General features: G+C 26.8%; 1 protein-coding gene across 4 annotated transcripts in view; it reads left to right on the forward strand.

The window, feature by feature from the left end:
* Nucleotides 1-8,235, forward strand: part of LOC132949427 (klarsicht protein) — a 171,089-nt gene extending 162,854 nt beyond the window's left edge. For 3 of the 4 annotated variants that reach the window (XM_061020310.1, XM_061020309.1, XM_061020308.1), the window contains exon 22: nucleotides 5,847-8,235. In XM_061020310.1, the coding sequence (XP_060876293.1) occupies nucleotides 5,847-6,066 (220 nt within the window). In that variant the 3' untranslated portion in view covers nucleotides 6,067-8,235. The remainder of the gene's footprint in view (nucleotides 1-5,846) is intronic. The other variant, XR_009665105.1, reaches the window with a different exon arrangement.
* Nucleotides 8,236-18,198: the final 9,963 nt, after the last annotated feature.

Here is an 18,198-nt window from a genome sequence, read left to right on the forward strand (position 1 = left end):
ATAACAATAATATTTTTATCGCAGTGGAAATACTTTCAAATTTGCCATATCTCCAACTCTAATTTAGTACGTTGTATACTCGATGATGACGTACATTGTAAATTCCTATATCCTAAGGTATACTAAGGATGGCACTATAATATGCATGTACGATATCATCAGTAAAAAAGGGGTAGGTGTATATTATGTTATATGTACTTATTGTACTTATATCTTACATCTATATGTATGTATCATACATTTTTATATACTCGGCTGATGATGTATTATACATTTATAATTATCGTTGTTCTGTCTCGTCCTGGCCCTTTTAAATGGTTGACAAAAACAAGCGATGTTTTCACCGCGTTATAATATAGATAATAATATACGTATTGTATATTTACGTAAACGTTTGTCGGAAACGATTCTTAACGCGTTTTTCGCTGGATAAAAATGTCTTTTCTCAAGCTATCAGCTTAGTAATTTTTCTCTAAAGACGATTTTAACCCAAAGTTTTGTGCAGGATAATTTCACATTTTATTTTAAGCGCAATTAAATTCGTTTAATTTTTGTATTGCTAAAAAGTGCATACTATACTATAAGAGTATTTTAAATAAATTACCAAAATGTTTAAATAAATATATTATAAATACATACTTACACTTTGTTTCTTAAAATAAAATTCTAAGTATAGGTTCCATTTAAAAAACTTGTTATGACTACGTATTTTTATTATCTACTAAAGTTACAAAATTATTTTTAGTGTTTTTAAATTTTTATGTTGGAAATAAAAATAATCATTTTTAGAATATAAAAAATATAGTAGATATAGGTTTGATTGATAAGTTTTCACATTCTGATATGTCGTAGGTATTTTATTATTATTTTCACATTTTAAGTAATTTATTTTAAAAGAATTTCATAGTATCATATTTTATAATATTTATAATTTTACTAATGACAACTAACAAGATCTTCAGCCGGCTTTTTTTCATTTTCATTTTTATATTGATATTCGATCGTAACCGTTTCCTTGCTCTGGACGATGTAGGTCATGACATGGCGACTGTGCGACAATATTGGTTTATCGTGTATTATTATTTATTATTATATATACTATGGGTATAGGTACCTACTTAACAATATAATAGGTACAATAATGTACATTATATTATGTGACTTGCGACTGTACTGCGCGCAGCCCACTTGTGCATCGCCTCCCAACTATTCTCTGTATTATTATAACAATAATTACAGCTTGTCAACGACAATTGGGTTCGTCCTGTTAAAATCGACGACGGCTATTCAGTATAATTAACCATAATCCGTAATAACACCATAATTTCTATGTAAAAACTGAATATTTCTGTGACGTTTAATTTATTCAGGTGAAAATTTCAATACTATTGTGGGAGGAAAACTCATTAATTTATTAACATTTTAAAACAATATTGCATGTTTTTTTTTCCTTTTTGTTATACTTATAGTATTGTAGGTAATGCAAGTTTTGATCAAACTTCCTCCTACAATAGATGCTAGGTATTGCAAAATCTATAAAAATATACTCTTTAACTTTTTATTTCATATTTTAATAGTAGGTAGGTACATTACACATACATAATAATACATTTTATTTTTGCATTATACTTTAGTGCATAATATGTGTATACTTATTTAACAATTTTCAAGTGTATAAAACCTTGATATAATCTTGACTACTGTATAGCAATTATAATATAATATCATATTATCATATATTCCATAATATTTGTTTCGGGGCAATAAGTATGATACTGCATGCAGTAGTTTGATTTTATATTTATATATAGATATCAAGTTCACATTGGTATGGAGACGGGTTTGGGTGTCATTTCTCTGCTGTCGTGACTTGTGACCTTAATCAATTCTACCCGTAGTCTAAAACGAGAACCGACGAGGTGAAGACCGTGTTCGTGTTCGTGTTCGTAATATTAAACATATTTATACCTATATTATCACATGTTATGCTCATCTCACATAGACCTTGGGCTTGTTGTTTTCTAGACCATCGTCTATTCGTTTGTATAATGTTTTGTGTCTAGTGCGCGTATGAACAGTATTTAGAAAATTGTATAGATTTACTTTTTACGTATTTTAGTATATTACCAGAATTAAAATAAAAATTGAACATGAGTACCCGCGGAATTACCTAAAAATTGGTAATCCGCTGACACCATACAGGGTGATTCTTTTATCATTAAACACTCATTATTTTAAAAAGTATTAATTTTTTTTACATAGTTTCAATTTGTTAAAAAAACAACGTTTTTACTTTTTTGGATGACAACATAGAGTTATAATTTCATATTCCAAAGCAGAATATTTTTTAAAGTATTTTGATTCATAAAAATCAAATTTATGGGGAGTAGTTTATTAGTTATAACTTATAAGTATTTAAAGTTACGATTGGCGGAGTGGAAGTGGTACGGGGTTACCCCTCAAAATGTTTGTCCACTACTACGCTTGTCTAAACTTAAAATAGTTTTAATTCATAAACTACTCGTCCTAAATTCGATTTTTATATACCTAAATTCTAATATATTATACAAATGATTACGTATTAGTTTATATGAGACGATTTTATAAAAGCTAAGAGTCACCGTCTTTACCCACTCATTCCTTCCATTTACGATCTCCTCTCCGGAAATGTTGAACTTTGTTAACCATATGTCAAAATTGGATATATCCTTTGTAGTGATTCAATATTATATTATCTGCTACCACTGTTTTTTTTTTTTATTTAATAAGTAGGTATACCTATCTACCTCATCACGTTATATCTTTGTCAATATCTAGTATCTACAGCATTTTTATATAGAATCTGAGTATTGGCTCATCTTTTTTTCGCCTAATGTCACGTTTAGTAGCAAAATATTTGATTCGATGATCTTCATATTGAAGGCAGTTTCTGGTATCAAATTTCTAATGATTTATTTTGGAATCGGTCAAAAGTAGTAATATCTCGTTATTTTTCTTAATAATTGAGAAAAACTAAAGGAGATTAGGAGAACAGGAATATTTTAAACACTCCAGTACTGGCTAGTAAGTTAGGTCTAATCGTGTGATCATAATTTTTCTTGTCGTTTTGCTTTGTAAATCCTACCAACTACAATCGTAATTAATTTTATATCTTTAGTAGTTATAGTCGTGTCTTTTTCCCACGTCAACGTTTCGACTTATACTTGTCAACCTCAAAATTCGTCGATTCGAATGACCGTGAAACCGTTTACATGTAAGAAAATAATATTATATTTATTATGTACCTACAGCGTGTTGTTATATCACACATTTTTATCGTTTCGGCACTATCGTTAATATACTATACCGTGTATCCCAAAAACAGGAGCCACTTTACCACTCATTACCATGTAAATATTTTTCAATTTTGTTTGCGGGACATTAAACTAGACTAATGGATCGTAAATTTCTATGACTTACAATGTTTTTAACTCGTGTATCTTGTGCATGCACAATAAAACTTACATTTTTTTAAACGGCAACCTGTAATTTAAATATCATATTCTGGTTTATCGATTTTTTTCAAGCCATTTTGATGTATCAACTTGTGTCCTAAACCCAAAATTGACTAAGCTAGAGCTAAGTAGAATTAAAAAAATTAAAAAATTAAATTAAATTAATTTTTTTTTCTAACTATATGTACTTATTTTTTTATTCTAAACACCATGAAACAAACAATCAAAATTATTATTATTAAACTAATTAACTATTTACTATTTATCTTATTTTATTATTACACATTATGAAAATGCATATGGTCTTAATTGGCTGAAACCAAAAGAGAAGAATATAATTATCGCAACTATCCCGAATAAACTTTATTGATGACTCTATTTTTAAAAGGCCTGGAATATGCGCTAATAATCCTAATCTAATCGCTCTAACTATCAACATTAACCTACATTATATTATCATATATATATTATATTAATATACTCATAACTTCTATTACGTAGAGTTTAATATACAGAAGAATTATTTTCTAATGCACATTTACACTGTTGATTTTAGTGATTTTTAAATTTGTCAAATAAAACCGTCAACATTTTTTTGGACCAAAATGTAATCTGTTTTCGGGCGATAAAGACTCTTCTTCGTACGACAAAATGTTTTCTCTCATATTAATCATTGCTTTTAATTGTAGGTGGTAGTGATAGTACTAGTCAAACACAACGCTGTACGACAATTTATAGTAGGTTGGTTACGATACCACAATAATTGTTTTTACACTCGGGACTACGAGTAAATCCGTTTCTATTCATATTTAGTCCAGGATTCCGAATTTAATGCAAAAAAACTATTGAAATACGCAAAAATATATATTAGTATGTGCAGTGTATATATATAAATTAATATAGTAATGTAAAATACATATTGATCGAACTTAATTCCATCTAAAAGGTAGCAACAATAGAAAAAACGCGAATGCTTTACATTTGTAGCCTTGAATTTATAACCTGAGTTTAATAATTAAACAAATGACGTATAGGTTAGGTGAGGACGTATCTTGTGCGCCAAGTTTCCGAAATGGCGTTTGTTTTTATTGTTCCTAAATAATATTTACCCAGACCGGAGCCGACTTTGTGTTGGTTTGCCACGTTTTCATAATATCGTATTTCGAGTACTTAGGCGGATTGCGTTAAATTATTTATTTTCATTTTTTATGCTCTCTCACTGCATGCCGAAAAATTATCAATTAAGCGCAGCTGTTGCAGTAGGCTATAATGTATAATATTATGCATGACGATTAGATTTACCATACTATATTCTCATTATATGAAACTACACGTTTTAAAATCATAAATCGTATGCCCTTTAGAATGCATTATTATCATTATTAATTATAATTTTTTAACTTTAACAAAATAGTGCTGTGTATAATCAGCGAACGTGATAATATATTACGTCATTCGGTAACATTTTCCGTTAAATAGCATGTGTTTATCGTTAATTATATTATTCGCATATTTCCTAAAGAAATACTTATAGACTTTTTTAATATATCAATGATTAATTTGGATCTATGGTTCCTCTATGCCTGTAATACGTATTTTATATACTTATATGCATGTGGTTAAGTCGTTGTTTGTATAATACAGTGAAACTTTCATATTACGGAGTCTCGTGGGGCATAAAAAATTCGTATTATAGAAAATTTTGTTAAATAAAATTGAATAAATTTGGTTCTACTTTGGTTTGGTTCTCAAAAATATTTCGTTAAACGGAAGTTTCACTGTATAATATATTTAATATATTATGACTATTTTATTAGGAGCTTATAGTTTTTTAAATCTACAAAACAGTGTTTTGAAGAACAGATGTTTTAAAACAATCACAATACCCGTATTTAAAATTATATGTACCTAGTTCACCACAAATACCCTGAAAATGTAGAAATTAACTAAGTAAAAAGTGAGTTTGATTCTACAGTCAAATATGTACTGTGTACTACCATATTATAGTATATATTATGTAACGAACCATTTTAAATCCAGACACTCGCAGGGTCCTGTCCTATATAAGCAGGCTACACCATGACTAACTGACAGTAGGAAATACAGTGAACTGCACCGGGTAAAATCTCCAGAAATAAAAAGCCTACAGCTCCACCAAGTCAACATCTGCTTGGCTACCCATAATGGTCGTTGGCTTGGCGGTTTTCTTGTGAGATTTCGGAGCCACTGCGGCGAGATAAACTAATTCTATACGTGTTACTCGGCTGCAGTACAAACCGTTATATGTCACATTGCCATCATACGAGTTTTCCGACGTCATACTAATGTACTCTTGTGTTTTGTCCTTTGCAGTGTCGACGCGGACCTAGCGGCGGAGGAACCTATCTCGGAAACGCCTGTCAACAACGCACGTTTCAGGCGCATGAGCTGGATCGCCGGCACGTTCTACTTGATCGTCATGATCCTGTGGTCGGTCGACTGGCTGGAACCTCAGTGCTGTGACCTCCAGAACAACTACAAATGGTCGTTCGCCCTCGGTCTCCGCTACATAAACGGACCGCCGCCGACGTGATTCTCGCGACACCGGAATTTTATAATGTCGCTCCTTCCGAATTGTTTTTTTTTTCGTTTCTGTTTTTGTACATAACTTATGCATACTTGTTATTTCAATATCGCCGTCAGATACGGGGACGATGACGGTTTGGTAATAAACCGTTTGAGAGGATAGTATAGTCTTCTATACTATATGTTTTCGCTCTCATCCGGCTCACTTTATCATGTCCTATCATCAAAATCAACAACATTCCTAACAATTATAATTTACCTTAACTATATATATATATATTAAAATAAAACGAAAATGTTTTTTTTTTTTTAAATTATTATTTTTATGTATATTTTGAATGATATATTATTACTATTTTTATTGGATATCGTTTAGAACGAATATTTGAAATTAATGTATATCTTATAAACGCTTATTTATCACCATCATAATATATGTATAGCCTATTTTATCGAACGAGTTCGACATTTCGTTCAATCGTTTCGATTCGTTTTTATATAGTTTATTTCGGTTTTTAATGCAGACCAGTGGGGTAATACTTTGTTTGCTGCGGCGAACGATTGCTCTTACTTTATATTGATGTTTTTTTGTAAGTATAAAAATTATTGTGAAACATGTTTGTATTATATAATATATATATACTTCAAATTAATGTTACACACTCGATAGTACTATCAAGTCAAAACATTTTATTCTGCAGGTTTATAGTCGCGTGTTAAAGCACACTCCGTTTTTCAATCAATCTTGTCGTCACTGTATAAGTATGTCAGGAGGGTGTAGTTTTCCAAATGTTATTTTTTTTAATTACCATTATCATAGTTATCCATTGTTTTTTTTTATACACCGCATGTTACCAGTTTAATTTTAACATTATATAATATACAGAGTACAAAAGTTTTAAAACCTTATTATAATAATATTCTTGTCGAGACGAGAACGTTTGTTTTACCCCGATTTCATTTGTATAAAATAGTATTATAATATATTTATATGTCTTCCACAACGCGGTTCGACACATAATCGTTTCTGTCGTATAATTCGAAATACACATTATATGTAAGATGTAACACAATAATTCGATGACAATCTAATTCAGTGATCATTTTTTTTTCTTAGACGTAAGTTTACGATTGAAGAATCAAGTCGAATATTATATAATATTGTAAATATTTATTGGAAAAAAACAAGAATATTATTTCATAGTATTTATATAATATTTATAATATAATACGCGTGTGTAGTTAATATTATATATTATATAGTTATAAAACCGGGTAAATATTACAATATTTTATATGTGCTCTCGTGTAAAACCATAACTTGGTCATCTCTGATGTCTGTTTTATGATAATTATTATTCACTCTTTCTACTCCCACAATATATATATATATAATATATATTTATATTATTATTTATCGATGGCGATAATTTTATCTCAATTTTTTACGATTTGTCTAGTCTCATTATTTTAATTTTTTGTTATGTTATATATATTTATATACCTCGTTACAACAACGTTCGTCCGTCTGGACGGACACCAATCACATATAGGTACAGCACATTGATTAAATATGATATAATATGGAAAAGTCAAATATATTATATTTAACTAATGTACCTACCATATTAAACCTGTAACGTTTAGCCAAGAGCTATTGTAATACAATATCTGACTACATCGGAATTACAAATATATATTAAATAATATATTTGTGGGTGCAGATAGCATTTATGAATAGATATATTTTAATGTATAAACCTAAGTTTTTTCTATAATGTAATAAGGTATACTGCATTTTTTTAGTCGCGCTCTGTAGCGACGGTAACATAAAATAATATTATTTGTAACTGAATTTATTATTATTAATTGTATTTTCGATTAATATAATAATAATAATAATCGTTTGACTAATTTATTATTATTATTTCGTATTTTCGTTAAGCGTAAATCAAGTATATAATATATAAGTATAGTCGTGACGTTGTCGTTGTGACGCGTGTCGGTTGTCCGTAATACTTGTACTTAAAAATAAATAAATAATGATATCAAAATCGTTTTGCATAATATGAACACTGCAACGATATTGGCGTTTGAGTAAAGGGTTTTTTTTTTACGTAATATGTAATTAATCTTTATTCAATAAAATAAATTAATTTATTGTATTACACAAACATTGCTGCCGTATTTTTTTTTACAGAAACTTGAATCAAGTTCAAAGACTGGTGGTTGCAGTCCTGACCAGTATATTGATTGAGAATACTTTGAATAATGTCTAATAATATGTATATGAAATTATGTTGCTTATTTTTGGCACCTGTATCATAGATAGTATAATAAAGCCTTTTTAAAGTGCATCTCGTAGATAACGCCATTTGTCGTTGATTGTTTTTTTCTTAATGATTTAAAGCAACTTATATCACATTTACTTGAACTAATTAATTCATATACCTACCTAAATGCATTATACCTATTGGCTATACGACCATTTTTTGTTTTATATTATTACGGAGTACACGATAAAAGCATCTGATTAACTATAATATATAGGTACACTAGGTACAGTATTATTAAATACACGTTTCACACTTTTTAATATTATAAATGTTATGTGGTTACGTCAAATAAATACCAATATAACCAAGTGTCTATTACATTATAATTTATTCTTGTAAATTACGGTGTAAATTATTTTATGTTGACACAAATCTGGTAATTATTATTAATAATGTGTTTTTATCCAGTAGGTATGAGTGTATGACTGTATGAACGACTTTTACCGCTTGGCAGTCGACTAAGAAATACTGTTGAATTATGCACAGCCGTTCAACATGTGAATACAAAAAATATTAATAATATTACGACATAGTTCTTGAAAACGATATATCGTGTAGGTATTCAATTGCAATATTAGTTGCAAGAATTTTCTTTGTAGCAGCTCATTTAACTCATTTGACGATTGCAAGAAATCGCTATTCCCGTAAAAATGACCCATATTCAAGATTACGAATGACACGATTTGACCTCCCCAAAAATAAACCTAATTTATTTAGATGTAAGCCCCCTTTGGGTTATTTTAAATGTATAGTTTTGTTAGGTGGGCTGTAGTCCCCCAGAATTTTAACCTTAGTTGAGCCTATGAATCCCATTCACTATGCACATGAATTTAGTATACCGAACTTTTAGCGTGAAAGTCATTATCTGGCATTTTGATTAACTAGCCTTCTCCAGGACTCTTTCCCTTCAACTAACCAACAGATCTACCTGCGATCTTACACAATTAAGATTTTAGATTGTATGTTCATATGTATTGCTTTATAATATCATAAGCGAAAACTAGTATTTTTCCGTGTCTCGATACTGAATATTGTATACACTATTTACAATGGAAACAGAAGGGATGATAAAACTGCACCTTAGCGAACTCCAGATACATAGGTACATTGATTTATGATTTAACTCCACAGCAGCTGTTGCCTATTTGAAAACTAAAATCTGATCCAGGAGTATAATATATAGGGATTAGGGGTTCACCAAAGCCAAATAATTATTAGTCTGAATCTTGACGAGAACAGCATGATTTGCTGGATCGGATTCTTTAGAGAAGTCTGTTATTAATTATTATTAACAAAATAATTAATAAATAAAACACATTTGTTGTGTTACGAAGATCATTTTGATAAAATAAAATAATTTCATATTAGGATTAAGGCCAAGGAGGTAATGTTAAATTAAGAAATGCGTTACATGCATGATATTATTATCATTGAATATTGATTATGAATACATACTTCATAGTTGTATAATAGTAAGTATTCATAATGGTATTATGTTCCAAGACCACCATGACCATTTTATAAAACAATATAGAAAAGTATAGTTTATTATCATATAATATAATTTATTGCTAAATAACATAAAATATTTGTTTTATAACAATTACACAAAGTATACATTATACAATATAGGTATTGTCCATTTTATAATGTATTTTTGTCAAACTTCACTATGTGGATGCGACGCATATTATATACCTAATGTTTAATGTATGAGATAATAAATGCCTTATGCGTTTTGATAATCATGATGACTACTTTATTTAGTACATTCGATAAACATCTTTCAATAGCTATAATAGGTGAACTTAGAGAATCGATTTGGTATGTGGGTAAGTACCAGTTAACATAAGTTGACATTGTATGAGTAGTTATTCGACGCATTGCATGTTCTTTCACTAGATGCGGAACTTGTTGGGACAGAACGTCGAAAGTGATAAATGTAGCATTTTATATAAACTAAAAAAGATAGATTTTTCAGCAATACTTTTCAGCCACTTAAAACTCCTTCAATGATTGTTAAATGATAATAACATAAATGATTAATCCCAAACCCAACATAAATTATAACATTAAAAAGGTGGATAAGTGGATGTCGCTCTACTGTACGGTAGGTTACAAGTGGGTCACTGTAATGGATGGTGTTAAATTTGAATTCAATGATATAATATCATTGTATAAGAAAAACGATTCTGAGCGAAAACGGTCAGTCAGCCTATGATTTTACCAAGTATATTTGATGATATTATTGTGAATAAAGTAATTTATATATAACCTATTTACGTGGAGCCTTGTTTTAAATTTTCAATCCTTAGCCATAAAAGTTAAAAATTTATAAATTTTTAACTACAAAATAATTAATAAATTATAAATTTGATAAATGTTGTCGAAATTTGAACTTTAAATGCTTATAAAAAAAAATTGTGCCTATGTATTTTTAATATTTTTCAACTGCTATTAGAACGACATATCAGGAGCCTTATATTAAATTTTCACGCTTTTTTACCCAACAAATAAAAATTTATTGATATTTATAGAAAAAAAAACTAAAAAAATTGAAAACTGACAATGTCCGTAAACAGCTCAAAAAGAGTCAAAATATTTTCAACATAACCAAATATACAAATGTCATTAAAATCGATCAAACCATTTCCGAGTAGTGGCAGTGCCGCTTGAGCAGCCGAGGCAATGCCCCTGTAGATGGTCGCTAATCGTTAGCCCCCCCCCCCACCATGAACACTTTACAAACATAATATTTTTACTTACAATATAATTATAAATTATAATAATTGGGAACAAATCTAGTTTAGCACTCACGCGAATTTTTTCAACACCTGGGTTTAAAAATACCAATCCAAAATAGTAATGTAGCCATTTACTAATTTCTGATTCGTCATTTTTACAGTCCGTCGCGAGCCCAAATCTTTGAATTGCACGCCACCATGCCTGCGATAAATAAAAACGACAATTATCTAATTTAATCCCGGGTCATTATAACATGCAAGCATTTCTCAATCCTTTTTCAAAATCAGTTACAATTTTATTATTTTTATTTGGTTTGAATTCACTACCAACTTCATTACATAGCTAGTTCATTTATTGTTTGAAAACATTGCTTATAAGTTAATTCCTTTTTATCTTTCAACAAACAAAATATTAAAGGAATATAATGACCGTTTAAATAATTATGGAAAGTCAAGAATTGGTAAAAAAAATTAGCACTCAAATGTTCCATCAAGATAAACAATTTCAGCTTGACAAAAAGCTCTTCAATTTGATTTCCATGATTAAATTATTAAATTATCTATTAAATTTTTTGTTAAAACAAAATATTCGTCTTAGATTGTTTTTATATTAAGATGCTCAATAGCTTCATGGACAGAGGTCAGAGTTCAATAGTTCGCATTATATGTTTACGATCTTCATTACTTTATGATATTATAATTGGAGGTTCTAATATTTTTATAAAAATATATCTTAACACAACAACACCACTTCTTTTCACTAGAGTTTGAATCAATGTACGTTCAAAATAATATTTATACATTTAATACAAAATTAATGAACGACCGCGTTTACTGGTAATAAATTGAATATCTGACATACGACATACCTAATATACTCAAGTTAATATCACACGATTATGGAATCCAGAACGGAAAACCGTTTAATGAAGACATGACGTTCTTTTAAAGTTAATGGAAAAAAATATCCTAATGAATTGCAAAATCTTGATTTTAATGATATGAAATTTTGTCAAGCATATGAAGATCATATGAGTTATAAAAAAATCTATTATAAATCACATGAAGAAAATCCATTAATGTATTTAGATAAACAAATGTTTAAAAAGAGACCATTTTTTGTTGTTAACATGAGTAGACATCAAAGTCAAATTGCGGTCACCAACTGTACACTAATTTTAAACGTAGATTTCAGTAAAAATTTACCTGAGAACACAATTTGTTATGTTTGTTTAATTTCTAGTGCAGTGTATACGTTTGATATTGAAAGAGGAATAGTTGATGAAAGTTTTTAAAAAAAAATCGTTCCATACTTTAATTTTTCAAGATATTTTATCTTGAAAAAAAAGTTGCCCTCGGAATTCCGAGTGCAACTTTTCATATTTATTTTTTGATTAGATCAAGAACACCAATAAATTCTTCATCAAAATTAACAATATTACCTTTCAAATCTAAAATATAAATTTCTATTTTTTGAAACCGATTTTTACTCACTGGTCTATATATCATTTTATGAGGTTTAATCAAAGCACTATTAGAATTATATTGAAATAAAAATAAAACTTCATCATAATGAGATAGCTCATCAATATCATGTGTAATAGATTCTTCAATTATATTACAATGTACTTCTAATATTTTGTTGTTATTATTTAATGATGAATTTTCTCCATAATGTGTATATATTGTATCAATCCCTCCTAAACTTAAATTTAAATCTTTATCAAATGAAAAATAATCTTTTGTTGTTATTTTAATATAGTTATCATTATTTTCCAACTTCATAATCGAATTGAATAAGATATTTAAATGCTCAATTGAATAATTTCCTTTTAATTCAGTTTTACTATTTTTAGTAGAAATAATACCTTTAATATTTTTTATAAAACCTTGTGTATAAATCATTACTTTCTTTGTACCTATTATTTTATAAAAAATATCTGGTTCTACTTCGAATGAAGCAGGCCATCTTTTATTTATAGGGTTTGCTTCTGTTATAAAATCTCCAATATAATCAATACCTAAACATTTTGACAAATATTCATCAAAACATAGACCGATTGAGGCTGAAATATTTATAAAACCATCAATTAGTTCAAGAGTTATTTTAGGAAAATCGTAACAATTCAATAAATTTTCAATTTCATTTATTGTGTATATTCCTTTAAAAATTGTGTCCATTGGTATTTCACCATTTCTACCTAATCTAAATCTACAATCTTGTTCTATATTTATATAATTTTCATTAGAATTAGGATGATAAATTATTGGTTTACTACTAACCATTGAAAAATCAAATTCACTGTTTTCGAAACCTAAATATTTTTTTAATTTTTCATCTAAATTATAATAACAAGGAGATTTAATTGTAATTCTATTAGTTTCATCAGAGAATGATATAATAAGTGGTTCTATTTCTTTTTTCAATTGTTCAATACTATATCTACCTGTTTTTATATGTATTATATTCTGTTTAATTGTTATACAACACTCTGATTCAATATTAATAAAATTGTTGCCTTTCAAAACTAATGAATAGAGACCTAAAAAATGATCACTATCATTATTGTGAATAGGTTTGTTTAAATGAATACAACCCTTTTTAACTTTTATAAATACCATTTATAAAAGTAAATTTATTTTTTATTTAAAATTAAAATCATGTCTTGTTTTCCCATTCTTTAAAATTTTTTCACAATTATAAATAAGATTCAATTTTGTTTCCGAACATGTATTATACCATGTTATTTTGTTTTCTGTAAATTCATTCTTATATCTTTCTGGTAAATTTAACATATATTCATCGTTTAATACAACACTTACTCTTTTTCCAAACTTTGTATCAATCTTTATGAACTTATTTACTGTGTATGGTTTTCCTTGTTCCAAATCATTAAATTTTATAAATGTATATCCATTGTTCATTTTATTTAAAGCATCTTTAAAGTTTTCCATTTCCATTTCTTATTTATATTAGAAAATATAAATTTTTTTATTTTCAATAATTTTTTTAAAAGTTTTCTATTTAAAAAATTTTTTTCAATATAAATATAAAAAATGAACGAAACTATATATTGTCTTAAATGTAAAATTCAAACAAAAAATATTAATGCAACTAAAATTCAAACAGTTAATGGTAGATGGAGAATTTCATCAAAATGTTTCAACTGTAACACAAATAAAAGTAAATTTATAAAAAATCCTACAATTGGACATAATATTTCCAATAAAAAATTAAATGATACAGATAAAATGATATTAGCTAAAGAACTTCATAAACCAGTTAGAAAAAAATTTCCTAAACGAAGAATAATTACTAAAGGTATTGATGATTTATGGGCTGCTGATTTAGTTATAATGAGAAATTATTCTGATGAAAATGAGGGTTATTCTTATATATTAACTGTTATAGATACATTTTCAAAATTTTCTTGGGCTTTAGAACTCAAAAAGAAAGATGGAATTAATGTTTCAGAAGCATTTGAAAAAATAATAAAACAAGCTATATCACAAAATCATAATGCACCAAAAAAACTTCACACAGATAAAGGTTTGGAATTTGAAAATAAACATTTTAAAAAAGTTTTGCAAGAATATGGAATTGAAATGTATCACACCCAAAATGAAGAAAAATCGTCAATTATTGAAAGATTTAACAGAACATTAAACAATAAAATGAGATTACATTTTGAATTTACAAATTCTAAAAAATGGATTAAAAGTTTACAAACCTTAATAGATAAATATAATTTCGAAGACATACATCGATCTATTGGTATGAGACCTTGTGAAGTAAATAAATCTAACGAAGAAGATGTTTTTCACAAATTATATTCTACAAAAAACAAACCTAAACCAAAAATTAAATTTAGTGTAGGTGATAGAGTAAGAATACCAGCTTTTAAAAAAACATTTGGTAATAAATATAGTAAAAATTGGACAGAAGAAATATTTATAGTTAATGAAATTTTAAATACAATTCCTATTACCTATAAAATTATAGATTTAAACAATAAAAAGATTATAGGGAGTTTTTATAACGAAGAGTTACAAGACACAATATTTTAATAATATGACCTAAGTTAAAGGAAGTGATATCTATATAAACCTCCTTCTATTATTTAAATATAATTTTAAATAAAAATTATATTTATTGAAAAATGAATGTAAAAAAATAATAAAGAATATAATAAAGAATGGATGGATTAAATAAAATTGAAACTTTAATTAAAGAAATTGATATCAATAATAAAATGGATGTATTAAATAAAAAAAAATATCCTGCTAAAACTTGTGATAAATGTAATTTAACAATTGGTTACAAAAGTTGGTCTACTCATTTGAAAACTATTCGTCATCAAAAAAATGATATAGATCAAACAATTTTACCTCGTAGAGTTAATACAAAATATAATGGTGTACCAATTAATCAATATAGACTAAAAAATTTTAATTTTTTGAAATTAATGCGAAATGAAATAAAAAAAAGTATACAAAAAAATAAATGTTATGTGAAATTTTGTGCTTTTGAATACTATGAAAATTCTGAGAGTATTAAATATAATCTAAATAAAATTCCAATTGAAGGAAATATTTTTATTATTAGTCAAGGAGATGTTGATTTTGGAAATGGAAATCCTTATATTTCTAAACTATTACATTCACCAACTTGGTTAGAACTTTGTCATATAGCCAATGATCAAATTATTGCAACAAGTGATTATAATCACTATTATCTAGACAATATTAAGATTGTTCAAGATTTAGGAAATATTAAAATGTGTGAATTTAGTATGGGATCTTAATATTATTTAAATATTATTTTTAATAAAAATTATTTTTATTAAAATATTGAATGTAAAAAAAAAATAATATTCTCTATAATAAAGAATGGAAAATAAAAAAATTGAACCTTTAGTTAAAGGAAATGTTAACAATAATAAAATGGTTAACAAAACTTGTGAAAAATGTAACTTAACAGTTAGTTACAAAAATTGGTCTAGACATTTGAAATCTATTCGTCATCAAAACAATGATCCAGATCAAACAATTATACCTCGATTTAGAGGAACATACAGAGGTACAACAACAAAAAATGTAAGAACAAAACATGAGAGAATACAAAGATCTGCAGATAAAACTTGTGATATTTGTAATGTAACAGTTAAATACAACAGTTGGTCTAAACATTTGCAGTCTATTCGTCATCAAAATAATGGTATAAGACCAATACAAGAGAGAATACCCAAACCACATAAAGTTTTCAATTTTAATGCAAAAATGTTTGAAAATAACAACACGATTAGACCTGTTTTAAAAAATGAAGAAACAGCATTTCAAAGTAGATTAAAAACTTATATTATTAAAAATAATATGGGTATTAAAGATATACAAACATTTTTAAATCGTTTAGATAAACCAGTAATAGGACAACTTAAACATTTATTAAAGAATCAAAATTTAAAAGTTAATATTATGTTTCTTGCTATATATAAGAGAGGTACTAATAAAGAAAATATGGAATATGAGGAAAAAAATTTTAAAACAACAAATAAAATTTTAACTACAAATTCTGACTTAAATGTTTATTATACAAATGAAAAAATTAAAATTGTAAAAGAAGAAGAAGATTTTATAATAAAAAATTCTCAATGGAGACTTCATCAAATTTTAAGTTTGGGAATAAATATAAATAAATATGTTCCTTTTAAGGGTTCTTCATATATTGAATTACCTAAAAACATTGGAGATAAACATGCTATTATAAATGTTAAAAATGAAGATGATAAATGTTTTCTTTGGGCAATACTCTCAGCTTTACATCCTGCTAAAAAAGATGGACAAAGAGTTACAAAATATAAAAAATGGGAAAATGAATATGATGATGTAATTAAAAAATCTAAAATAGAATTTCCAGTAAGTACCAAAGATGTTCCAAAATTTGTTAAATTAATTAACAATTTATCTGTTAATATTTACTATCTAGAAGAAAAAAGTAAAAATAAGCATATAATTGTACCATTAGAAGTAACTATAAATGAAAAAACAAATCATATAGATTTGATGTATTTAAGAGAGGATAATGAGAATAAAGGTCATTATTGTTGGATTAAGGATTTATGGAAACTTTGTGGAAGTCAAATGACAAAAGATGGTCATAAAAGAAAAATATGTAAAATGTGTTTAAATAGTTTTGATACAGAAAATAAGTTAAATGAACATAAACATTATTGTGCTAATAATAAAGCTGCTAAAATAGTTCTACCAAAACCCTATAATAAAACTTTAGTATTTGAAAAATATAATAATTCCTTAAGAGTACCTTTTGTGGTTTTTGCTGACTATGAATGTACTCTTAAACCAATATATACTTGTCAACCAAATGATACAGAGTCTTTTACTAATTGTTATCAGAAACATATACCCAATAATTTTTGTTATTATATTAAATATAGTAATGGTGATTATAAACCTCCTGTAACATATTCTGGTCCAAACGTAGCTCAAGTATTTTATGAATGTATGAAAAATGAAGAAATAAGTATTTCTGAAATATATGATAAAATAGTTCCTATGAAATCATTGAATGCAGAACAATTAAATAATTATTATAATAAATCTAATAAATGTCATATTTGTGAAAGATATTTAAGTGAAATACCTCCAATGTTAGAGAAAAAATTTAAAATATATAAAAACACTATTGAATATTATAAAAATACTGATGATGTTAAAAAAATTAAATTGTATGAAGATGATCTTAAAATAATTAATGATAATATTGAATATTATAAAAATACTGATGATGTTAAAAAATTAAAATTGCATGAAGATAAACTTAAAATAATTAAAGACACTATTAAATATTATAAAAATACTGATGATGTTAAAGAATTAAAATTGTATAAAAATATACTTAAAAATATGATTAAAGACACTATCGAATATTATAAAAATACTGATGATGTTAAAAAATTAAAATTGCATGAAGATGATCTTAAAATAATTAAAGACACTATTAAATATTATAAAAATACTGATGATGTTAAAAAATTTAAA

Source organism: Metopolophium dirhodum, chromosome 7 (assembly GCF_019925205.1).
Source record: "Metopolophium dirhodum isolate CAU chromosome 7, ASM1992520v1, whole genome shotgun sequence".
Taxonomy (NCBI): domain Eukaryota; kingdom Metazoa; phylum Arthropoda; class Insecta; order Hemiptera; family Aphididae; genus Metopolophium; species Metopolophium dirhodum.